The 21,087-nt window shown below is 41.0% G+C and overlaps 1 protein-coding gene across 2 annotated transcripts in view; it reads left to right on the forward strand.

The window, feature by feature from the left end:
- RPIA (ribose 5-phosphate isomerase A) overlaps positions 1–21,087 on the forward strand; it is a 61,305-nt gene that overhangs the window by 30,059 nt on the left and 10,159 nt on the right. The window contains exons 4-8 of one of the 2 annotated variants that reach the window (XR_007718948.1): positions 12,349–12,408; positions 14,549–14,613; positions 15,667–15,735; positions 16,523–17,034; positions 17,944–18,027. Coding sequence is in view for 1 of the 2 variants with exons in the window: in XM_050755240.1 (XP_050611197.1) it covers positions 12,349–12,408; positions 14,549–14,613; positions 15,667–15,735; positions 16,523–16,664; positions 17,944–18,043 (436 nt within the window). In the remaining variant the exon portion in view is untranslated. Of the gene's footprint in view, positions 1–12,348; positions 12,409–14,548; positions 14,614–15,666; positions 15,736–16,522; positions 17,035–17,943; positions 18,044–21,087 lie in introns of those variants that run through there. The other variant, XM_050755240.1, reaches the window with a different exon arrangement.

A 21,087-nucleotide genomic window follows, 5' to 3' on the forward strand; every position in this document is an offset into this window, starting at 1 on the left:
TACCATCAGAGAATACTATAAACACCTCTATGCAAATAAACTGGAAAATCTAGAAGAAATGGATAATTTCCTGGACACTTACACTCTTCCAAGACTAAACCAGGAAGAAGTTGAATCCCTGAATAGACCAATAGCAGGCTCTGAAATTGAGGCAATAATTAATAGCCTACCAACCAAAAAAAGTCGAGGACCAGATGGATTCACAGCTGAATTCTACCAGAGGTACAAGGAGGAGTTGGTACCATTCCTTCTGAAACTATTCCAATCAATAGAAAAAGAGGGAATCCTCCCTAACTCATTTTATGAGGCCAACATCATCCTGATACCAAAGCCTGGCAGAGACACAACAAAAAAAGAGAATTTTAGACCAATATCCCTGATGAACATCGATGCAAAAATCCTCAATAAAATACTGGCAAACCGGATTCAGCAACACATCAAAAAGCTTATCCACCATGATCAAGTGGTCTTCATCCCTGTGATGCAAGGCTGGTTCAACATTCGCAAATCAATAAACATAATCCAGCATATAAACAGAACCAAAGACAAGAACCACATGATTATCTCAATAGATGCAGAAAAGGCTTTTGACAAAATTCAACAGCCCTTCATGCTAAAAACGCTCAATAAATTCGGTATTGATGGAACGTATCTCAAAATAATAAGAGCTATCTATGACAAACCCACAGCCAGTATCATACTGAATGGGTAAAAACTGGAAAAATTCCCTTTGAAAACTGGCACAAGACAGGGATGCCCTCTCTCACCACTCCTATTCAACATAGTGTTGGAAGTTCTGGCTAGGGCAATTAGGCAAGAGAAAGAAATCAAGGGTATTCAGTTAGGAAAAGAAGTCAAATTGTCCCTGTTTGCAGATGACATGATTGTATATTTAGAAAACCCCATTGTCTCAGCCCAAAATCTCCTTAAGCTGATAAGCAACTTCAGCAAAGTCTCAGGATACAAAATTAATGTGCAAAAATCACAAGCATTCTTATACATCAGTAACAGACAAACAGAGAGCCAAATCAGGAATGAACTTCCATTCACAATTGCTTCAAAGAGAGTAAAATACCTAGGAATCCAACTTACAAGGGATGTAAAGGACCTCTTCAAGGAGAACTACAAACCACTGCTCAGTGAAATCAAAGAGGACACAAACAAATGGAAGAACATCCCATGCTCATGGATAGGAAGAATCAATATCGTGAAAATGGCCATACTGCCCAAGGTAATTTATAGATTCAATGCCATCCCCATCAAGCTACCAACGAGTTTCTTCACAGAATTGGAAAAAACTGCTTTAAAGTTCATATGGAACCAAAAAAGAGCCCGCATCTCCAAGACAATCCTAAGTCAAAAGAACAAAGCTGGAGGCATCACGCTACCTGACTTCAAACTCTACTACAAGGCTACAGTAACCAAAACAGCATGGTACTGGTACCAAAACAGAGATATAGACCAATGGAACAGAACAGAGTCCTCAGAAATAATACCACACATCTACAGCCATCTGATCTTTGACAAACCTGAGAGAAACAAGAAATGGGGAAAGGATTCCCTATTTAATAAATGGTGCTGGGAAAATTGGCTAGCCATAAGTAGAAAGCTGAAACTGGATCCTTTCCTTACTCCTTATACGAAAATTAATTCAAGATGGATTAGAGACTTAAATGTTAGACCTAATACCATAAAAATCCTAGAGGAAAACCTAGGTAGTACCATTCAGGACATAGGCATGGGCAAAGACTTCATGTCTAAAACACCAAAAGCAACAGCAGCAAAAGCCAAAATTGACAAATGGGATCTCATTAAACTAAAGAGCTTCTGCACAGCAAAAGAAACTACCATCAGAGTGAACAGGCAACCTACAGAATGGGAGAAAATTTTTGCAATCTACTCATCTGACAAAGGGCTAATATCCAGAACCTACAAAGAACTCAAACAAATTTACAAGAAAAAAACAAACAACCCCATCAAAAAGTGGGCAAAGGATATGAACAGACATTTCTCAAAAGAAGACATTCATACAGCCAACAGACACATGAAAAAATGCTCATCATCACTGGCCATCAGAGAAATGCAAATCAAAACCACAATGAGATACCATCTCACACCAGTTAGAATGGCGATCATTAAAAAGTCAGGAAACAACAGGTGCTGGAGAGGATGTGGAGAAATAGGAACACTTTTACACTGTTGGTGGGATTGTAAACTAGTTCAACCATTATGGAAAACAGTATGGCGATTCCTCAAGGATCTAGAACTAGATGTACCATATGACCCAGCCATCCCATTACTGGGTATATACCCAAAGGATTATAAATTATGCTGCTATAAAGACACATGCACACGTATGTTTATTGTGGCACTATCCACAATAGCAAAGACTTGGAATCAACCCAAATGTCCATCAGTGACAGATTGGATTAAGAAAATGTGGCACATATACACCATGGAATACTATGCAGCCATCACAAAGGATGAGTTTGTGTCCTTTGTAGGGACATGGATGCAGCTGGAAACCATCATTCTTAGCAAACTATCACAAGAACAGAAAACCAAACACCGCATGTTCTCACTCATAGGTGGGAACTGAACAATGAGATCACTTGGACTCAGGAAGGGGAACATCACACACCGGGGCCTATCATGGGGAGGGGGGAGGGGGGAGGGATTGCATTGGGAGTTATACCTGATGTAAATGACGAGTTGATGGGTGCAGCACACCAACAAGGCACAAGTATACATATGTAACAAACCTGCACGTTATGCACATGTACCCTACAACTTAAAGTATAATAATAATAAATAAATTTAAAAAAAAATGAAAGAGAAATAAAGATTTTATTTGACGGAAAAAAAAAAAAAAGATAACCTTGCTCATCTGACACAGGTGCCCATATGCTGGTCTTGCATCAGTGTGCTTTTGACATTAATGATTTATTTATAGTGAAACTGAATTTATTTTATCTCTCAAAATTGGCTCTGACAATCTCACACACCCACCTCTTCCATGATAGTCCCTTGGCCTTGAGGAGTTGAATAGCTTTAATTTCTGGCCTGTGTCTCAGTAATGCAGTTTATTTTGATTGACATCTTATATGGGATCTGATGATGAGGCTTTAATTGCTGTCAGTATTTAAGATTTCACAAGACTTGGTATCCTTTTCAGACTCAGGAGTCAAAGCCCTGTAACTTAATATTACAAGAACTTTAAAAGCACATACAAAAAGATACATGGATTAAAAAAAAAGATACATTAGTTAAAAAGATACATTAATTAAAAAAAATACATTAGTTAAAAAGATACATTAATTAAAAAAAAAATTAGTCTCAGTTTTTTTCCTAAGCAAACCAAAACTTAATGCCATAGGAATTATTTCCATAAAACGTAAAATCTGTTAGGCCAGTTACAGAATATTATGTTGGAAGAAAACATTTCCTTTAGACCTTTAAGAAATTATTGTTAGCATCAGGCCACAACAAATAGAACTTGAGGGGAAAAAAACTTATATGAGCTGAAAATGAGTTGGAGAGCATTACTTTGCTCCTTTTAAAAGGGGAGAGAAAACTGAAAATGGTGAGATGCAATAAATGTCAAACTTCTAAAACAAAATTTAAAAAATTTAAATTATTTTTAAATACGTTATTAAATATATTTTAAATATATATTATTTAAATATATAGAAATATATTTAATAGTTATGAGATACCGTCTCACACTGGTTAGAATGGATATCATTAAAAAGTCAGGAAACAACAGATGCTAGAGAGGATGTGGAGAAATAGGAACGCTTTTACATTGTTGGTGGGAGTGTAAATTAGTTCAACCATTGTGGAAGACAGTGTGGCAATTCCTCAAGGATCTAGAACCAGAAATGCCATTTCACCCAGCAATCCCATTACTGGGAATATACCCCAAGGTTATAAATCATTGTACTATAAAGACACATTCATTCTCATGTATGTTTATTGCAGCACTATTCACAGTAGCAAAGACTTGGAACCAACCCAAATGCCCATCAATGATAGACTGGATGAAGAAAATGTGGCACATATACACCATGGAATACTATGCAGCCATAAAAAAGGATGAGTTCATGTCCTTTGCACGGACATGGATGAAGCTGGAAACCATCATTCTTAGCAAACTAACACAAGAACAGAAAACCAAACACTGCTTGTTCTCATTCGTAAGTGGGAGTTGAACAATGAAAACACATGGACACAGGGAGGGGAACATCACACACTGGGGCCTGTCAGTGGGTGAGGGGCTAGGAGAGGAATAGCATTAGGAGAAATAGCCGATGTAGATGATGGGTTGATGGGTACAGCAAACCACCATGCCATGTATATACCTATGTAACAAACCTGCACGTTCTGCACATGTATTCCAGAGCTTTAAGTATAATAAAAAAAGAAAAACATTTAATAATTATACTTTAATATACATAAATTTATTAATTTTATTAATGTAATTATATTTTATAAATATATTAATTATATTAATATAATTGTATTTTAATATAATTAGTATAACTAATATATAATACAACATATTAGTATATTTTATTACTATAATTAATATATGTTTATATATAATAGATATATTTTTTATATCTATTTTATATATATATATTCACACACACACACACACATGCACATGTATGTTTATTGCAGCACTATTCACAATAGCAAAGACTTGGAACCAGCCCAAATGCCCATCGGTGATAGACTGGATAAAGGAAATGCGGTGCATATACACCATGGAATGCAGCCATAAGAAAGGATGAGTTCATATAATATATATTATGTAATTATAATTATGTATTGAAACATGATTATGTATTAATAACATTAAATATATCTTTACATATATTTATTTTAAAGCATAATTAAAATCTCTAATTATTAAGAGTAAATCCCTTGAGAAATCAATCCCTTACTGTTCTAATAAATTCTTTAGTATATAAATGGCTTTTTAAAATAGCAAACCCAATCTCCAGAAAGACCATTATCATTTCCCTTTAATTATAGACAGCTTGATCATGTAAAAATTTTTTTATAATCCTTTTATTATGCCTTAGACTCCTCATGACATGCTTGGACTTTCTGGTTTGTCCTGAACATACCTCTTTCTTAAACAACCAGTCATATTATTCTAGGTCCAAATTAATCATACAAGATTTTTTCTCATATAAAATTATTTCTCTTTAAGCTTTTTCACCAAAAAAAACCCCTTTATTTCTATAGCTTTCTTTACATCTCTCTTATTTTGTGGTTTCTTTTACCTTGTTTTATACATAACCTTTAAAAAAGCTTTGAATCAGACAAAAAGTGTTCACCTTTTTAAGGGCACTGTTTTTAGAATGTTTTTCTACAATATATTTTTATTGGAAAATATCCAAATAATGAAGTATCTATAATTTAATATAGCTTTTGATTCTAAATTATGACAAGTTTGTATACAAGTATTTGTCGCATTACATTGACTTAATTGTTTATCTAGATTATGAAAAGTTTGGTAGTCATTAAAGTTATAAAACTCTCCATTGCAAAATTCTGAGACAGTGAAGAAGATAGGACCTAACTGACTCTATCTTGCTTCTACCTTTATGCTGTCCTTGTTCATTACTGGTCTTTGGGAGGAATTTAGTTTGTAATTTAGCTTTGAAACAAAGACAATAACAGTTCTTTGTCTCATCTGCCATTATACAAGCCATGGTCAAATCCTTTCTGTACTGTACAAGGTAATCTCTGGTACCCCACAGCCAAAGAGTTCAGGTCACGCAATACAGGAAAACAGAGCTTTAGACCTAAGAAGAATCTGCACATGACTCTTGAAACTCCACAGGGAAAACAGAACACCCCAACTGTGGTGAGTGGCACCTTTGTTCTGAATTCTTTAAAGGAGTTCAAGTCATTATAAACATTAGACTTTTTTTGGTACTGCAGATGGCAAAGGGGGAAGGAGAAGTATAGAGTGGAAGAAAAGTAAACGAAAGAACTTTTTTTTTTTTTTTTTTTTTTTTAAAGACAGGAAGCAAACACAGAAACCAAGTGCATAGTTTTTTTGTTTGTTTGTTTTTCCCTCTTTTTCAGCTGCGAGGAACTTTAGCCAAAGTAGAAAGGGTTTGTTACTGATAATTTGGAATTCTTACTTGGATTTGATCAAGTCAGGTAGAGTTGGTCAAATCTGTTGGGAGAAGACTGCAACAAACAACAACAAAAACGCTGGCAGTATGAACACTGAGTGCTCTAATGGTAAGGAGAAATTAAAACCAACTGGTTGTTAAACTTTAGATAAGATAAAACTTCAGTTCAACTACTTACCTAGGGATGGGTTTCAGGCTAAAGACTGCTTTCTACTGCCCTAGAAGCAGGAGGAAAAAAAAACAAAAAAACTTGAACTCATATTCCCTGCTGGGAGCGAGGTCAAACTCCATAAAGGAGTTACCTGCCTTCCATCATCATGGAAACAGGAAATCTTGCCTGCCTTGCCTTCCTTGCTGGAAGCAAGTAAAACTCCAAAAAAAAAAAAAAAAAAAAAGAGCGGTGAGTTGTACAGCAAAACAAACTTTAGATTTTTGACCAGATTTGGGGAGATCAGGGATTCTCGGGAGGGTGTACTCCCAGACCTCAGCAAATTGTCCTGTTGGTTTGAGCCATAAAATTAGCTCATGCTGGTTCCAGGCACTGATAGGAGATTTGTCAAAGGTCAGGGGCACCTCCACTCAGAATCCTCTGTGGTTACCAAAATGTCAACCCTGAAAATCTGAGACAGGTTTCAGTTAATTTAGAAAGTTTATATTGCCAAAGTTGAGGGCACGTGGTTGTGACACGCCTCAGGAGGTCCTGATGACATGTGGCCAAGGTGGTCAGAGCACAGTTTGGTTTTGTATATTTTAGGGAGACATGAGGTGTTAATCAGTATATGCAAGATGAACATTGGTTTGGTCTGGAAAGGTGGGACAACTCAAGCAAAGGCGGGAGGACTTGAAGCTGGAAGGGGGCTTCCAGCTCATAGTATATAAGAGACACATGGTTGCATTCTTTTGAGCATCTAATTAGCCTTTCCAAAGGAGGCAATCAGATATGCATTTATCACAGTGAGCAGAGGGATGACTTTGAATAGAATGGGAGGCAGGTTTGCCCTAAGCAGTTCCCAGCTGGAGTGGTTATGGGGCCTCAAGATTTATTTTCCTTTCACAGTTTTATGTGTGGCTTTGGGGAAAGGGAAAAGGAAAGTGGTTGTGGTTTCTGTGACCTGCCTTGGGGAGGAGGGATTCTAGTTTCTATGGCTATCCTCAGGGGAGCATGAGGGGCCAGAGTCAGGAGGGCAGAATAAATTGAAAGGAACTTTTGCTTCTGAAGATACTTCTTTCTTTTTTCTTTCTTTTCTTTCTTTCTTTTTTTGTTTTATTTTGTTTTGTTTTTTTTGAAACAGAGTCTCACTCTGTCACCCACGCTGGAGTGCAGTGGTGTGATCTTGGCTCACTTCAACCTCCACCTCCCAGGTTCAAGTGATTCTTATGCTTCAGCCTCCCTAGTAGATGAGATTACAAACATACGGCACCACACCCAGCTAATTTTTTTGTATTTTTAGTAGTAGAGATGGGATTTCACCATGTTGGCCAGGCTGATCTCGAACTCCCAACCTCAGGTGATCCACCCACCTGGGCCTCCCAAAGTGCTGGGATTATAGGAGTGAACCACCATGCCCGGCAGCTCCTGAGGATGTTTCTGAGGCTTTTATTTTGGGGTATCCTGAGCCCCAACAGTTTCATGCCCTACTTTTTAAATAAGTAAACCTATAGGGATTTAAATGATTTTGGTGGATTTGGTGGATTAAAATTAAAGGCCTTTAATTTTAAAGATAGAAGGTAAAGAAGAAGGTAAAGCACTTGAAAGCCAGAACTGGTTTAAACCAAAAACAGCGTTTATTGCTCACTCTGTCTTTGGTTCTACCTTGATTGGGTAGTAGAAGGGAAAATGTTTACGCTTCTACTATGTAAGCACCACAAAACCTGAAAACCACATTTTGTGAAATAATAGAACTACATTTTCAGGTTTTATTGTCAAATTAAGGGAAAACAGAAGTACCGTTAGCCTGCCAAGTGCCACTGTCCCTAATCACAAGAGACATTTAGAGGTACCAGCTGTGGGGTTTGCTTCTTGTCTTTCTTCAGAATCACAAGCTAATCATTAGCTTTTCTGCTCCTTGCACTTTCCCGAGCTCTGGCCAGAAGTGCAGGCAGGGGTGTTTACATGCTCCAGAAACCTTTTTCCTTGCCTGTTAGAAGCTTCTGGTGTCTAGCAGTTGCAAATCTCAGTGGAGCACCAGAGGCTGCATATGCTCACTGAGCCAGCAGTGGGTCAAAACCCTCATGCTGTTTGTTAAACTCCATGCATCAGTTTGCCAAGGCTGCCATAACAGGGTTCTACAGACTGAGTAGCTTAAAAAAACCCAGAAATGTATTGTCTGAGAGTTCTGGAGGCTAGAACTCCGAGATAAAGGTGTTGGCAGAATTGGTTCTCTGAGACTGTGAAGGAGAATCTGTTCTGTGCCTTCCTCCTAACTCTCTCGGTGGGTTGCTGATATCCTTTGGTGTTCCTTGGCTTGTAGGTCCATCCCCCTGATCTCTGCCTGCATGTTCACATGTTGTTCTCCCTGTGGGCCTATTTGTTTCTGTGTCAAAATTTCCGCTTTTAATAAGGACACCAGTTACATTGATTTAGAGCTTACTCCAATGGCCTCATTTGAATTTGATTACCTCTCTAAAGATCCTGTCTCCATAAAACGTCCCATTCTGAAGTACTTCAGTTGTCCATTTTAACAAACTGGCAGAATTTCTGAGACCCGTGTTGTGAATTGGGGCACAGAACTGTTTTAAGGGAGTACCGATGTTCTTCTTGTGTTGTTGCTTATTGTCTGTTGGGGAAAATGGGAGAGTCTCAGGGCTTGCAGAGGTTGAGGGTGGAGTGTGGGGGTATGCAGGGGAATCACAGAGGGCCTCCCAGCTACAGAAATAGACAGTGCTTACCGACCAGGCCGTTTTCATGTGCCAGGCTTTGGTCAGATACTAGGCTGGGTGGCCGGTGGTTGTGGTGAGGAGGCGTAGCTCAGTTGGTTGTGGTGATCATTTAAGGCAAGCTTGTCCAACCTGTGGCCCAAGATGGCTTTGAATGTGGTCCAACACAAGTTCATAAACTTTCTTAAAACATTGAGTTGTTTTGTGATTTTTTTTTTTTTTTTTTAAGCTCATCAGCTATTGGTAGTGTTAGTGTATTTTATGTGTGGCCCAAGACAATTCTTCCAGTGTGATCCAGGGAAACCAAAAGGCTGGACACCCCTGATTTAAGGTATATACATTTATATAAGAATATAGAGGCCCTTGTGCATGGAGAGTGTGTGTTACTATCTTGAGTGTCTGGTGTGGTGCCTGGCACTCCACAAATGTTCAAAGAATTAATGCTACATTCACGTATGCAATATTTTATAAGTATATGGTAGAGAAGCAGTGGAGATAATGTGCCTTTTAGGGGAAGGAGAGCCAACTCCTTGTCTAGGACACGACACCTATTTTTAAAATGTCCTTATCAGTTAGCAGTGTGGTTTTTGTTTGTTTGTTTTGTTTTTGAGACAGAGTATTGCTCTGTCGCCCAGGCTGGAGTGCATTGGCACTATCTCGGCTCACTGCCACCCTCCACCTCCTGGTCTCAGGTGATCCTCCTGCCTCAGCCTCCTGAGTAGCTGGGATTACAGGTACACACCATGATGCCCAGCTAATTTTTGTATTTTTAGTAGAGACGGGGTTTCACCATGTTGGTCAGGCTGGTCTTGAACTCCTGGCCTCAACTGATCCACCTACCTTGGCCTCCGAAGGTGCTGGGATTACAGGCATGAGCCACTGTGCATGGCTGTTAGCGAAGCGATGTGTTAATGATTGGTTTAATACCCCGTGTGTGTGTGTGTGTGTGCGCGCGCGCACCCGCACGTGTGCATGCGTGTGTGTATGTATGCGCGCTTGCGTGCGTGTGTGTGTGTGAGGGAGAGAGAGAAGCGTGCCACTCTGCAGCCTTACCCCTGCCCTCCTTCTGCAGCATTCTTTATAAACTAATTTCAGAGGTGTCATGTCATCACCTCCGCTTTGTGCCATTGGTCACTCACACAGACCAGTTCTGGGACAGTGGGAAGTGATGACCCAAAGGGATGAATATCAGGAGGTGAGGATTATTGGGGCCATCTAAGAGGTCACTTTCCAATGTTTTTATAGTCTCAGATCTGAAGTTAGGATGGTTTCTCTAATACTACTTTTACTTTTTTGAACTTTAAAGTTCAGGGGTACATGTGCAGGTTTGTTATATAGGTAAACTCGTGTCGTGGGGGTTTGTTGTACAGATTATTTTGTCACGGAGATATTAAGCCTAGTACCCATTAGTTATTTTCCCTGATCCTCTCCTTCCTCCCACCCTCCACCCTCTGTCCTTCAGTCAGCCCCAGTGTGTATTGTTGCGCTGTATTAGCTCCCACTTATAAGTGAGAACATGTGGTATTTGGTTTTCTGTTCCTGCGCTAGTTTGCTAAGGATAATGGCCTCTGGCTCCATCCATGTTCCTGAAAAGGACATGATCTCTCTTTCTTTTTGTTTTTAATGACAGCATAGTTCTAATAGTACTTTTGGAGAAATCTAAGAATTAAGAAATAATCTAGCAATACTATTTTTGCTGTTTTCCTTTACAGTATATATTTCTCTTTAGTAAGTACAAAATCATAAGTGTGTTTTTGAACTTGCTTATTCAGCCAGCATTTTATTTTAGCTTTTTATTATGGAAAATTTCAAAGTTTAGAAAGGAGGGAGAACTATAAAATTAACTTCCATGTACTCAGCACCCAGTTTCAATAATTATCAATTCACAGCCAATCCTGTTTCATCCATACCTAAATATCCCCCGACTCTTGTTACTTAGAAACAAATTCCAGGCATAATATTATTTCATTGTATATATTTCATATGTCTCTGAAAAATAGGGAGTCTTTTAAACATCACAATACTAAAAAAAAAAAAAGCAATAATTTCTAATAACATCAATACTTTTTAATAACATCATATCTGGGGTTCAGAGTTTTTTTATTGTCTTATCCTTTAAAAATATATTTTTTAGTTTGTTTGAATTTGGCTCCAACATTACAATTTTCAAGATCTTTATGTTTTAGTCTTAGAGTCTTAGGATTTTAGATTAGAAAGTTGACTTTGGTCATTTCATCTGTCCCTACCTTTTTATAGATGAGAAAAATTGCCAAGGGTCACAGAGCTGGCTCATTTAAGATTGGAACCTGGACCTTCTGATTCTTAATCTCAGGTGCTTTTTGTTTTAAGAAACGTTTGGTTTCTGTGCATTATAAACAATGACATGAACATAAATCCACATCGCTAGGACTTGGGCATTCAAACATGAAGTTTTGAGGTTCCTTTATTCCAGCTACGAATCCTGCTCAGAGCCATGTGTTGGCTGTAACCAGTGTTCTCCCCTTTTGTCACCTTTTTAAAAAGATTAGCTCTGAAGCATGACTATAAAGTCAGTGGTGCTGACTTTTTCACAAACATCCTAAATCTCTCCCAGTCTAGTGTGCTAAATTTGCTGATTTCCTCACTTAGTCTTTTTGGTTTCTGGCATTTTTAAGTGTATATTTTCTGTTTCTCATATTTACTTAACGGTGTGGGCTGGAAATCACTCCGTGTCCATTCATAGTGATCTTCCTCAGTCTGTTTTTATACCATTGGATTGTTTTAAAAGCTTTTCTAAAATGTTATGGATTTGGTTCTACGTTAGGAACTTTTTGTCGCACTTGTTTTGCCAGAAGCTTTAGGATGCCATGGCATTCTCTTTCGTCACAAGTCCCTGATGAGGAGCTCTTAGCTTCGCATTGGAACAGGGTCTTTGCTGCACTGAGGAGGAACTCTTAGCTTCGCATTGGAACAGGGTCTTTGCTGCCCTGAGGAGGAGCTCTTAGCTTCGCATTGGAACAGGGTCTTTGCTGCACTGAGGAGGAACTCTTAGCTTCGCATTGGAACAGGGTCTTTGCTGCACTGAGGAGGAGCTCTTAGCTTCGCATTGGAACAGGGTCTTTGCTGTGCTGTTTGCCTTTGTCCAGCTCCCAGGTTGGATCAGCAGTTAGTTTTGCCATCCATGGGGCTAGATCTCCTACCTCTTGGAGGGCCATGCTGGGCTTTGGGAGTGAGCTTGGGCAGGACTTGGGACACTTAAATCCAGAAGAATTCTGAGAATCCTTGCCATGAACTCAGGTAAATGTTTGTGGTTGCTCTTCCCTGTCCCCCGCAGGCCCGCCAGCTCATCCTGCAGTATGGCTTGACCCTCAGTGACCTGGATCGACACCCAGAGGTAAGATTGCCACTCAGAGGCAGACCACGGAGTATTTCTCTCTGCTTTTTTGTGGCTGTCACTTGTTCGTGAGCTCCAGATATCTTGTCAAATCTAGGGAAGATGTCAGTTAGTTGTACCAAGTTTTCTCCTGGGACCTTGAGTATTAATTTTGGCTGAGGTCACAAGTGCCGAGGTGGTTCCTTTCCACCACGTTCCTTGTGGTTTAACCCCGAGGGCTCAGTGTGAATGTAGTGAAGGGAAGTGGGCAAGCCCAGGGCTGCATCCTAGGGCTTCCTGAGGTCTTTGTGCAGAGATGTAAGAGTGAGCCAGCTGATGGAGCTTGCCACTAAGTAGAAATAAGGAAGAATCATCTGAGGCAGCCATGGACATTTGAAAACATTAAAATTAAGTTTTGTGGTAAAGACTAACACGGGGCAGTCCAGGGGAGACTGACGTTGATGAGGGTGAGCAGCATCACACACCGTAGCTGGCATTTTTTGAGTCATTATTATGTACCAGCTTTTGTGCTGAGTGCTGTACCTGTATTAAACTTTCATCTCCAGTATTCGTGAAGATAGGATACCATAATTTTCCCATTTTATAGATGTGAAAAAGGCACAGAGAGGGTAAGTCATATGGCTAATGCCACAGTTTTTAAGTGGCAGAATCAGAATTTGAACTCAGGCACATCTATTCTAGACTAATGCTAGTTTGAGGTTTTTGGGAAGAGGTAAAGTTTGAATTGCGCTCTAAAGGCCAGGTGGCAAGGGCAGGAGAGAACATTCCAGAGGGTGGTAGATGGGAACCACAGGAACAGCTCCACATGGGCAAATGGACACTGCTCAGACTGGCTGGGGTGATAGGATAGAGTGAGTGTACTGCGTTGGTGCATAGTGGGGAGAGGGAAAGCAAAGCTGGATAGGAAAAGTGGGGTGGTTTTGAGGCACCTGGAAAACCAGGCGGGGGGTTGAGACTTGATGGTGATCTAGTAGCCCATGTTTCTGTCATACACATGGGCCTCACAGGGGTTAGTAAGAACTATGGGAAGGACTTGGAGATTTCCGTGGGCAGAGCCAGGGGCACAGGCTGATCATGTGTTCAGCAGCTGTGAAGAGAGTGGTTTGGGCTGAAGGTGGGCCTGGAGCCCAGACAGAAAAAGTTGCCACTTTCCATACCCCTGAGAATTGCCACAGTGCAGCCTGACTCGGGTTAATGCAGGCTTGCGGAGAGCAGTGCTGACTGTAACTTCAGACAAAGGCTGGAGTCTGTAAAATCCTGGAAGCAAGCATGACCCATATGGACCTGTATTTTTTATACCTGTGCCATGCCAGCCATGCCAGGCAACTTAGTAACTGCACCATGAATAGAATTTGTACCCTGCATACTGCTTGCTGTCTTTAAAAATATACTTGGGGTTCCTACATTGTCCATGCAGATACCATGAGTGGTGAGAAATGTGTAACTTTCTTGATTTTGATTTTTGAAAGCTAGATGAACCCATTTGCCCCCCAACCGCTTTAGGGGCTTGTGGTGGAGCTTCCTAATAGAGGGAGCAGGCAAGCCCAGACAAGTGGGGTCTTAGTGGCAATGTCCCAGATAATTTCCAGTTCGGGAACACGTCAGCTTTCTTAACGTATCTCTTCATTTGATGTTGCTCACAGTACAGAGACTTCTGAATCCGGTGGTTGTTTTTTTTTTTTTTTTTTGCACTTTCCCACCCCCAGTGGAATTTAGTAGCACAGATATTACTGTATTGACCCTTTGGTTGGACAAGACTCATTGTAATATCTAAGATTTTTTATTTCCCCACCAAAAACCAATTTTTGCCTCTTGGGGGAGGTGATAGCACCCACACTGAGAACATATGTTCTAAATAGTGCCAGGTTGTCCACAGGGAAGCCCATCAATGAGAAAAGGGAACATAGTCTTGTGGGTAAGAACTGTACCCTGGTTAGAGTCCCAAGTCCTGTGCTGTTTCCCTTTGATCCTAGTGGAGCGCCTTAATCTCTTGTAGCTCAATTTCTTGATTTGTTAAATGGGAGTACTGGAATTAGCTAATAGGGCTGCTGAGTATCTGAGGAGCTATTGCACGCTCGGGCAATTAGCACAGAGCCTCCCCTCAAGTGGTTTTTGTATCTTTCCTTTCCCCCCGATGCAGATCGACCTTGCCATCGATGGTGCTGATGAAGTAGATGCTGATCTCAATCTCATCAAGGGCGGCGGGTGAGTGCGGTGGGGGCTTCTGTGCTAAAGAGTATCTGCCAGTTAATCCTTAGCAAAGCAAGATGGATACAGAATAAACAAATTGCCACTGTGACGTATGCAAGTTTGGCTTTCTCCTGGGATATTAATAGCATATGGCCTTGGACCCAACTCAGCATTTCTGGTCATTAGCAGCAATTTAGTGACGAGGAACCTGGGCCTCTTTAGTGAGATCATTCATCATAATGGATTCCCTGTGGATCTGTGTTCTTTTGTTGATTCAGACTTTAAAAACGTAAGGCCAAATCAAAATAATATTGGCTAGATTATTAGGTCTGTGGGCACCAGTGTGTGACTTTTGCTTTGAAGCTGTGCTTACCTCTGTGAGCAGTTAGGGATATTATTTGTTCCTTTGGAAGACATTAATTGGGTATTTCTTAAGTGCTGATTTGGGGAGTGGTAGAAATGGTGAGTTGAAAAAGGTGAAATCCTGTTCTGCTGGCTCTTATAATCAAGCAGACTATGGAGTGATGTGGCATTTGTTTAAAATCACACTTTACTGTTTATTAGATTTCCTTATGTGTTATTTAATCATGTCAACTGCAGATGTGAGATAATTTAGCTGCTGAACCGTAGAGGTAGACCTGGACCCAAATCTGCTGATTCAGTGCTCTGGGCTGTCTCCACTTCATCGCCCTCATTGGCAAATAGTCGATTGGGCAGGTTGTTCAAAGCATGCCCTCAGCTTCTAGACCCTCCCATTCATGCCATGTCCAGATGACGTCTCCCTGTACACAATGCTTCCTCTCAGATGCATTTGGATGGAATTATGCCTGGCCTGAATGGGAACCTTGTCTGCTTTCTAGGTTTCTTTCAGACACAGGGTAATGTTTCTAGAGTCCATTTACTAGGAGCAGCATAATGGGACTGGGGATGTCCCTTTGAAAATTAAAAGTTAAATTTCTTTTTAAGTGCCAGGATTGAGTGGATTTGGGATTCCTGTATGTGACCTTAGTTCCCAAACTGAGATTTTTGTCTTACTCCTGTGTTCCTTTGCTTCCTTCCTATCTGCAGAGGCTGCCTGACCCAGGAGAAGATTGTGGCTGGCTATGCTAGTCGCTTCATCGTGATCGCTGATTTCAGGTAGTTTCTGGTGTCTGAACTGCCAACTAAGGAGGTAGATTGGAGCCCTAGGCCTCATCCTCATTTTTGTGAAGGGGGAAATGGAGAGCTGCAGGGACTCTCTGACTTTCTGAGACTGATTGCTAGGACTTAGTACAGTGTCTGGGAGACTTTATGTTCTGCTTCTAGGCTGAAGGTAGATGTTGCTAATCACACCACTGTTATCTGCAGCCAGGATCTCTAGCATTATTTCACGTGTTCAGTGGAACGGGGAAACAGCTTTTCACCCTGTTAGCAGATCGTGCTCTCATGTGTCATGTCACTCACTGGATCCTCACAGGGAGCCTCAGGGTGTGCCCTGCCCACGGGCAGTGACTCAGCATGCCCTGCTTCTTCTCAGGTCAGGGTTTGCCGCAGGTGACTGGTGTCATTGATAGTCTTTGGCCAGGCTCTCAGATGAGCATCTGAGAGGAATCTGGTCAAAAGCACTGTGCTGAGCATGTTAATTTCAAATATGTGCATGTGTGTATTTGCTTGTGAAATGTAGCCACAGGATGAGCATAAATATTAAACACCTACATACCTACAAGCCAGCAATATCAGATTTTAACATTTTTGTCATATGTATTTCAAATAGCTCTTTTCCTATATAGTGAAACAGCTAATTCATTTGAAGCCCTGTGTATACTGCCTCTGATCACTTTCCTTGCCTTCCTACCATCTAATTAACCCTATTCCTGAATTTGGTGTTTGCCTGTACTATTGAACTTATTTACTTTTATTTCACTTTTTGACTCCTCCTTTCCAGGAAAGATTCGAAGAATCTCGGGGATCAGTGGCACAAGGGAATCCCCATCGAAGTCATCCCAATGGCCTATGTCCCAGTGAGCCGAGCTGTGAGCCAGAAGTTTGGGGGCGTGGTTGAACTTCGAATGGCTGTCAACAAGGCTGTGAGTGGCCTGGTTGGGCCGGGAGTGTCCTGGGTGCACTCAGGTTTTCAGTGTGGTGTGCTCCCTTCTGTTCCAGTTAGGTTCTCTGTGCCTCCACCAGGCAATTGGCTTTTATTTATTTTTAATTGATGTATTTGTTTATTTTCAGAGAGTTGGCCCTGTTAGTTTCTGCATTCAAACTCTTGTAGACAAGACCACACTTAATACAGTGCATCTCCTTTGTACAGATAGGGGAATGATTCTTTCTCTGTGCCTCACGTTCTGACATCCCACAGGTGATCTGACCTTTGTGCCTGAGGCCTGGAACACCCTGATTGGCAGCTGTGAAACACTGGCTTTGGGAACCCGTTTGAAGCAGAAAGTTTTTTAGGTTCCATGGTGTAACTTCTTTTCTCCCTCTTCTTTCCTCTCATTCTGTGGTTAAATGTGACAAGAAGTAGAATTTCCTGGGTTGTGTGAACTCTTCCCCAGGAACACACTCCAGATGGTCCAGATTTTTCATGTTTCTCTTTAGCTTCTAAAGTGGATTGCACAGAACTTTTCCCTCTTTTTGTACTTAAATAAGCAAGCAAAGAGCAATCCAGAAGCTAACCCCAGTTACATGTGTAACTACATAAACACTTTGGAGGATAGCGAAAAGATCTGTCACCCTACCCTGATACATTTTTATTTTAATATACTTTGTCCCTGGTGTTTCTGTGACTTTTAAAAAAACCGTAGTTCTATTCCTAGTGGTTGTACGGTGCTCTGACTGACGTTCATATTGTTGGCGCGTGAAAGAAATGCAGCACAAAATGGAGAAGTCGTTCGACCGTGACCCTGTCAGAGTTCTTATTTGAAAGCCACGTTGCTGCTAGTGTTCTTATTGTCTTTTGGATTCTGTTTCTTGCCCTTTTTCTTATTGGCCCAGTAGTAACTTAAGGAAGCAGATAAGAACAATAAATTTTGGACTAAAGGAAGTAAGAACAATGAACCAGAAATCAGATAGGAATGTGGTGATAATTGTGACATGTTCACATAGTCATAGTGGGAGCTCATGTGAGTAAAAATAGCTTGATACATTTGTTAAGAGGCTTGTATTCTCTCTCTACAAAGACTACAATCTAAGTCTGATTTCAAAGCTCCTGCTTATGACCACTTCACAGCACACCTTCTAAGAAAGCATAAAGTGGGAGCTGGTTAAAATGCATACATGTCTTTTGTTGTCCCCTCTACTTTCCTGTCTTTCTCTGCCTACCTGTATCTGCATCCTTGGTCATTGTGGAAAATTATCTTCTAGGGTCCTGTGGTGACAGATAATGGGAATTTTATCTTGGACTGGAAGTTTGACCGGGTACACAAATGGAGTGAAGTGAACACAGCTATCAAAATGATCCCAGGTAACATGAGTGGCATTCAACAGGCATGTACACACCCATGCCCTTCATAACTGGCCCCTACATCTGGCTAGGGAAGGCACAATGGACATGGGCTTTGTAAGGCTTGGTTGGAAAGAAGAATTCCCTTTATACTATGTTTGGGTTTTTAACTTCACCTCCTTTGCCGTATTCCCTTCCCCTAACAATTGTTGCTTACCTAGCACCTTTGTTGCTTGTGCATTTCACAGCCTGTTTGAGTTGGGATAATCCTGAAGCTGACGGAAGTTCAGAGGGGACTTGCCTTGAAATAAGGTTATCATCTCTGGGTAGAACCTTTCCTTCCAGGAGCTGGACTGCAGCCTCTTTTTGTGGACTCTCTTAAGCATGGGGGAAAATAACTCAGTTAATCCATATTCATTGGATGCATGCCAAAGGCAAGATGTTGTGCTGTGTGTTACAGGGGATACTTCAATTTGGAGGACTTGTAATCTGTCCTTAAGGAGAATTGATGTAAACCTGTGGAAATCTGTGTGTATGTGTAGAAGCCATGCCTACAAATAAGATAGAATGTGCTAAATTCTACTAGAGGAATACCAAGAGTCTAGAGTGCACAAAAAGGTTCTTTTTGGCAGAATGCGAGGATGTTTTATGGTGTAGAGGTGGTTTTTCACCCGTGCCTTGGCATAGCATAAGTTAGACATGGTGCTAAGTGTCTAAAAATGTTTCCTTTGATTCCTGCTTTGATGAGGTAGTTATAGAGGAGGACACTGGCTGAGGAAGGTTAAGCTGTTTGCCCAAAGACAGCACCAGGATGGGCACCCTAAGTTGTCTGCCACTAGACCCCAAATGTTTAATGCTTACTTGCTGAAGCACCAGGTGAGGAGAGTCTGTGTGAAATGAACATTTAGAGCCTTAGGGAGCCTCTAATGCAGCTGTGCCAGGGAATGATGGAATAAGAGCCATGATGGGGCCCTGTGTGAAGGATGGGTGGGCAGTGTAGAGATGAGTTATGAGGCTGGAGCCCTAGTCCAGGCTAGAGGAGGTATCAAGGACTCGTACAAGGGGATTAAAAGGAAGAGGCAGTCTTGAGAGGTATCAGCTTCTTAGGATGTTGCGAGACTAAGAGGCTAACGGAATATTCCCTAACATGGAATATTCTTGGGCTGAAACTGACTGACAGGACCTTTCAGACCAGTTTAGTGGAGCAGACTATTCTGGGTAAGGATCCTAACCCAGCTGTGCTCTGGCATGTTACCTTTTAGCAGTTAGTTAACATCTCTGTGCCTGAGTTTCTTCCTATGTAGAAGGGGCTAGTTAATTCTAGTACCTACCTTATAAGGTTATTGGGTGGATTAAATGAGTTAAAACAGTGCCCATTGCAGAAGGGAAAGTGTTTGTTGAATGAATAAATTCCTTGAAAGAAAGGTACTATTGTTACTATTAATTAAATATACTAAGAGTCTAAGATACACCTGTGCTAGTTGGGATTTAAAATAGTGTGAATATAAGGTGTGTAATGAAAAGCTAGTTCTTCCAGTTCTACTTTATTCATTTATTTTTTGAGACAGGGTCTCGCTTTGTCACCCAGAAAGGAGTGCAGTGGTGTGATCATGGCTTACTGCAGCATTGACCTGGGCTCAAACAATCGTCCCGTTTCAGCGTCCCCAGTAGATGGGACTACAGACGCACACCACCACGACCGGCTAAGTTTTGAATTTTTTATAGAAATGGGATTTCACAGTGTTGCCCAGGCTGGTCTTGAACTGGGCTCAGTATCTGCCTTGGCCTCCCAAAGTGCCAGGATCACAGGTGTGAGCCACTGTGCCTGACGCCAATTCTACTTTAGTCTGTTATTTTATTTTAGTTTTTTATTGACAGTCTTTTACCACATTAAGTCAAAAAGATGAGTTGGCTTATACTCATTTTCTTGGTTAGTGTTCTCTTTTTAATGGAAGAACTAAACAGCCAAGAAGGTAGGAGGAAGAGAAGATTTGCAGATCACTGTTAGTAAAGTGGGAGAACTTGCCCTTGGTGATAATGCAGACAAACCCAGGGCCCCCAGGAGGAAAGGGCTCACCAATGTGGGTGCTGTATAGGTGGATTTCTTGCAGTGCCCACTAGGTGTCACTCTTGCTCCTGGTTAGACCTTTCTTGGCTTAAGATTCTGAGATGTCCTTTGTAAGGAAATTTCCCTCATGTGTGATTCTTCAAACAAAAATATGTAGAAATTGCATCCTAAAGACGTTCAGAGTTTTGTTAGGAACTTAGAGTGAGGAAAATGATAAAAGAGGCTAGCTATTAAATCATATAATGTGGTATCTACAGGACAATCAGAGTGGTTTGCTGTATCTTTTCTCATTTTTTCTTTTCCTGATTGAGTCTATTAGATTCACAGCTGGACCAATATCAGGAGAAGAGAAGCGGGGCGAGTTTCCCTGTTTATATCTGTTACCATGTGTATTCATACGCAGTATGTGAGGACGCTTGGAGAACAGCTCCCTTTGATGTTTTGTTGTGTTCCACCCAGAGCAGAGTGACTCTGAATGGAAGGACCGGGCTACTGGAGTTCTTTCCCCTAGGTTCACATTTAGCATCCTCTGCTCTTTCCACTATATTTGATCGGGGAATTGGGGGAGGTCAGTCACACTCAGCATCTCAGTAATTGAAAGAGAAGTTGCTCTAAAGTCTTACCTTAGACTCCTGCCCATTCATCTCTGCTCTTTCTTTAAAGTCTTTTCTGAACCTGGTTTAACTGTCTTTTGGATCAGTGGAAGCTTTCTCCTTATATTGCAGACATTTTGAAAAGAACGGGTCTTGAGTGGCTCCTTTGCTCATCTTTGGAAGGATCCAGTTGCACAGGCACAGTTTGGTGCCAGGGACCTTTATCTGTGTTCAGCACCTCTTTGCTCTGCCTGTTGGCTTTTCGTCACTGGATCACTACTCCATTGTATTTGTTTATTGGGAGCTGTCTTTGGGAGTTTTTTTTTTTTAATTTTTAAAATTATTTCAGTAGTTGTTGGGAAACATGTGATGTTTGGCTATATGGATAAGTTCTTTAGTGGTGA

The sequence above is a fragment of the Macaca thibetana genome, chromosome 13 (assembly GCF_024542745.1).
Source record: "Macaca thibetana thibetana isolate TM-01 chromosome 13, ASM2454274v1, whole genome shotgun sequence".
NCBI classification, from domain to species: domain Eukaryota; kingdom Metazoa; phylum Chordata; class Mammalia; order Primates; family Cercopithecidae; genus Macaca; species Macaca thibetana.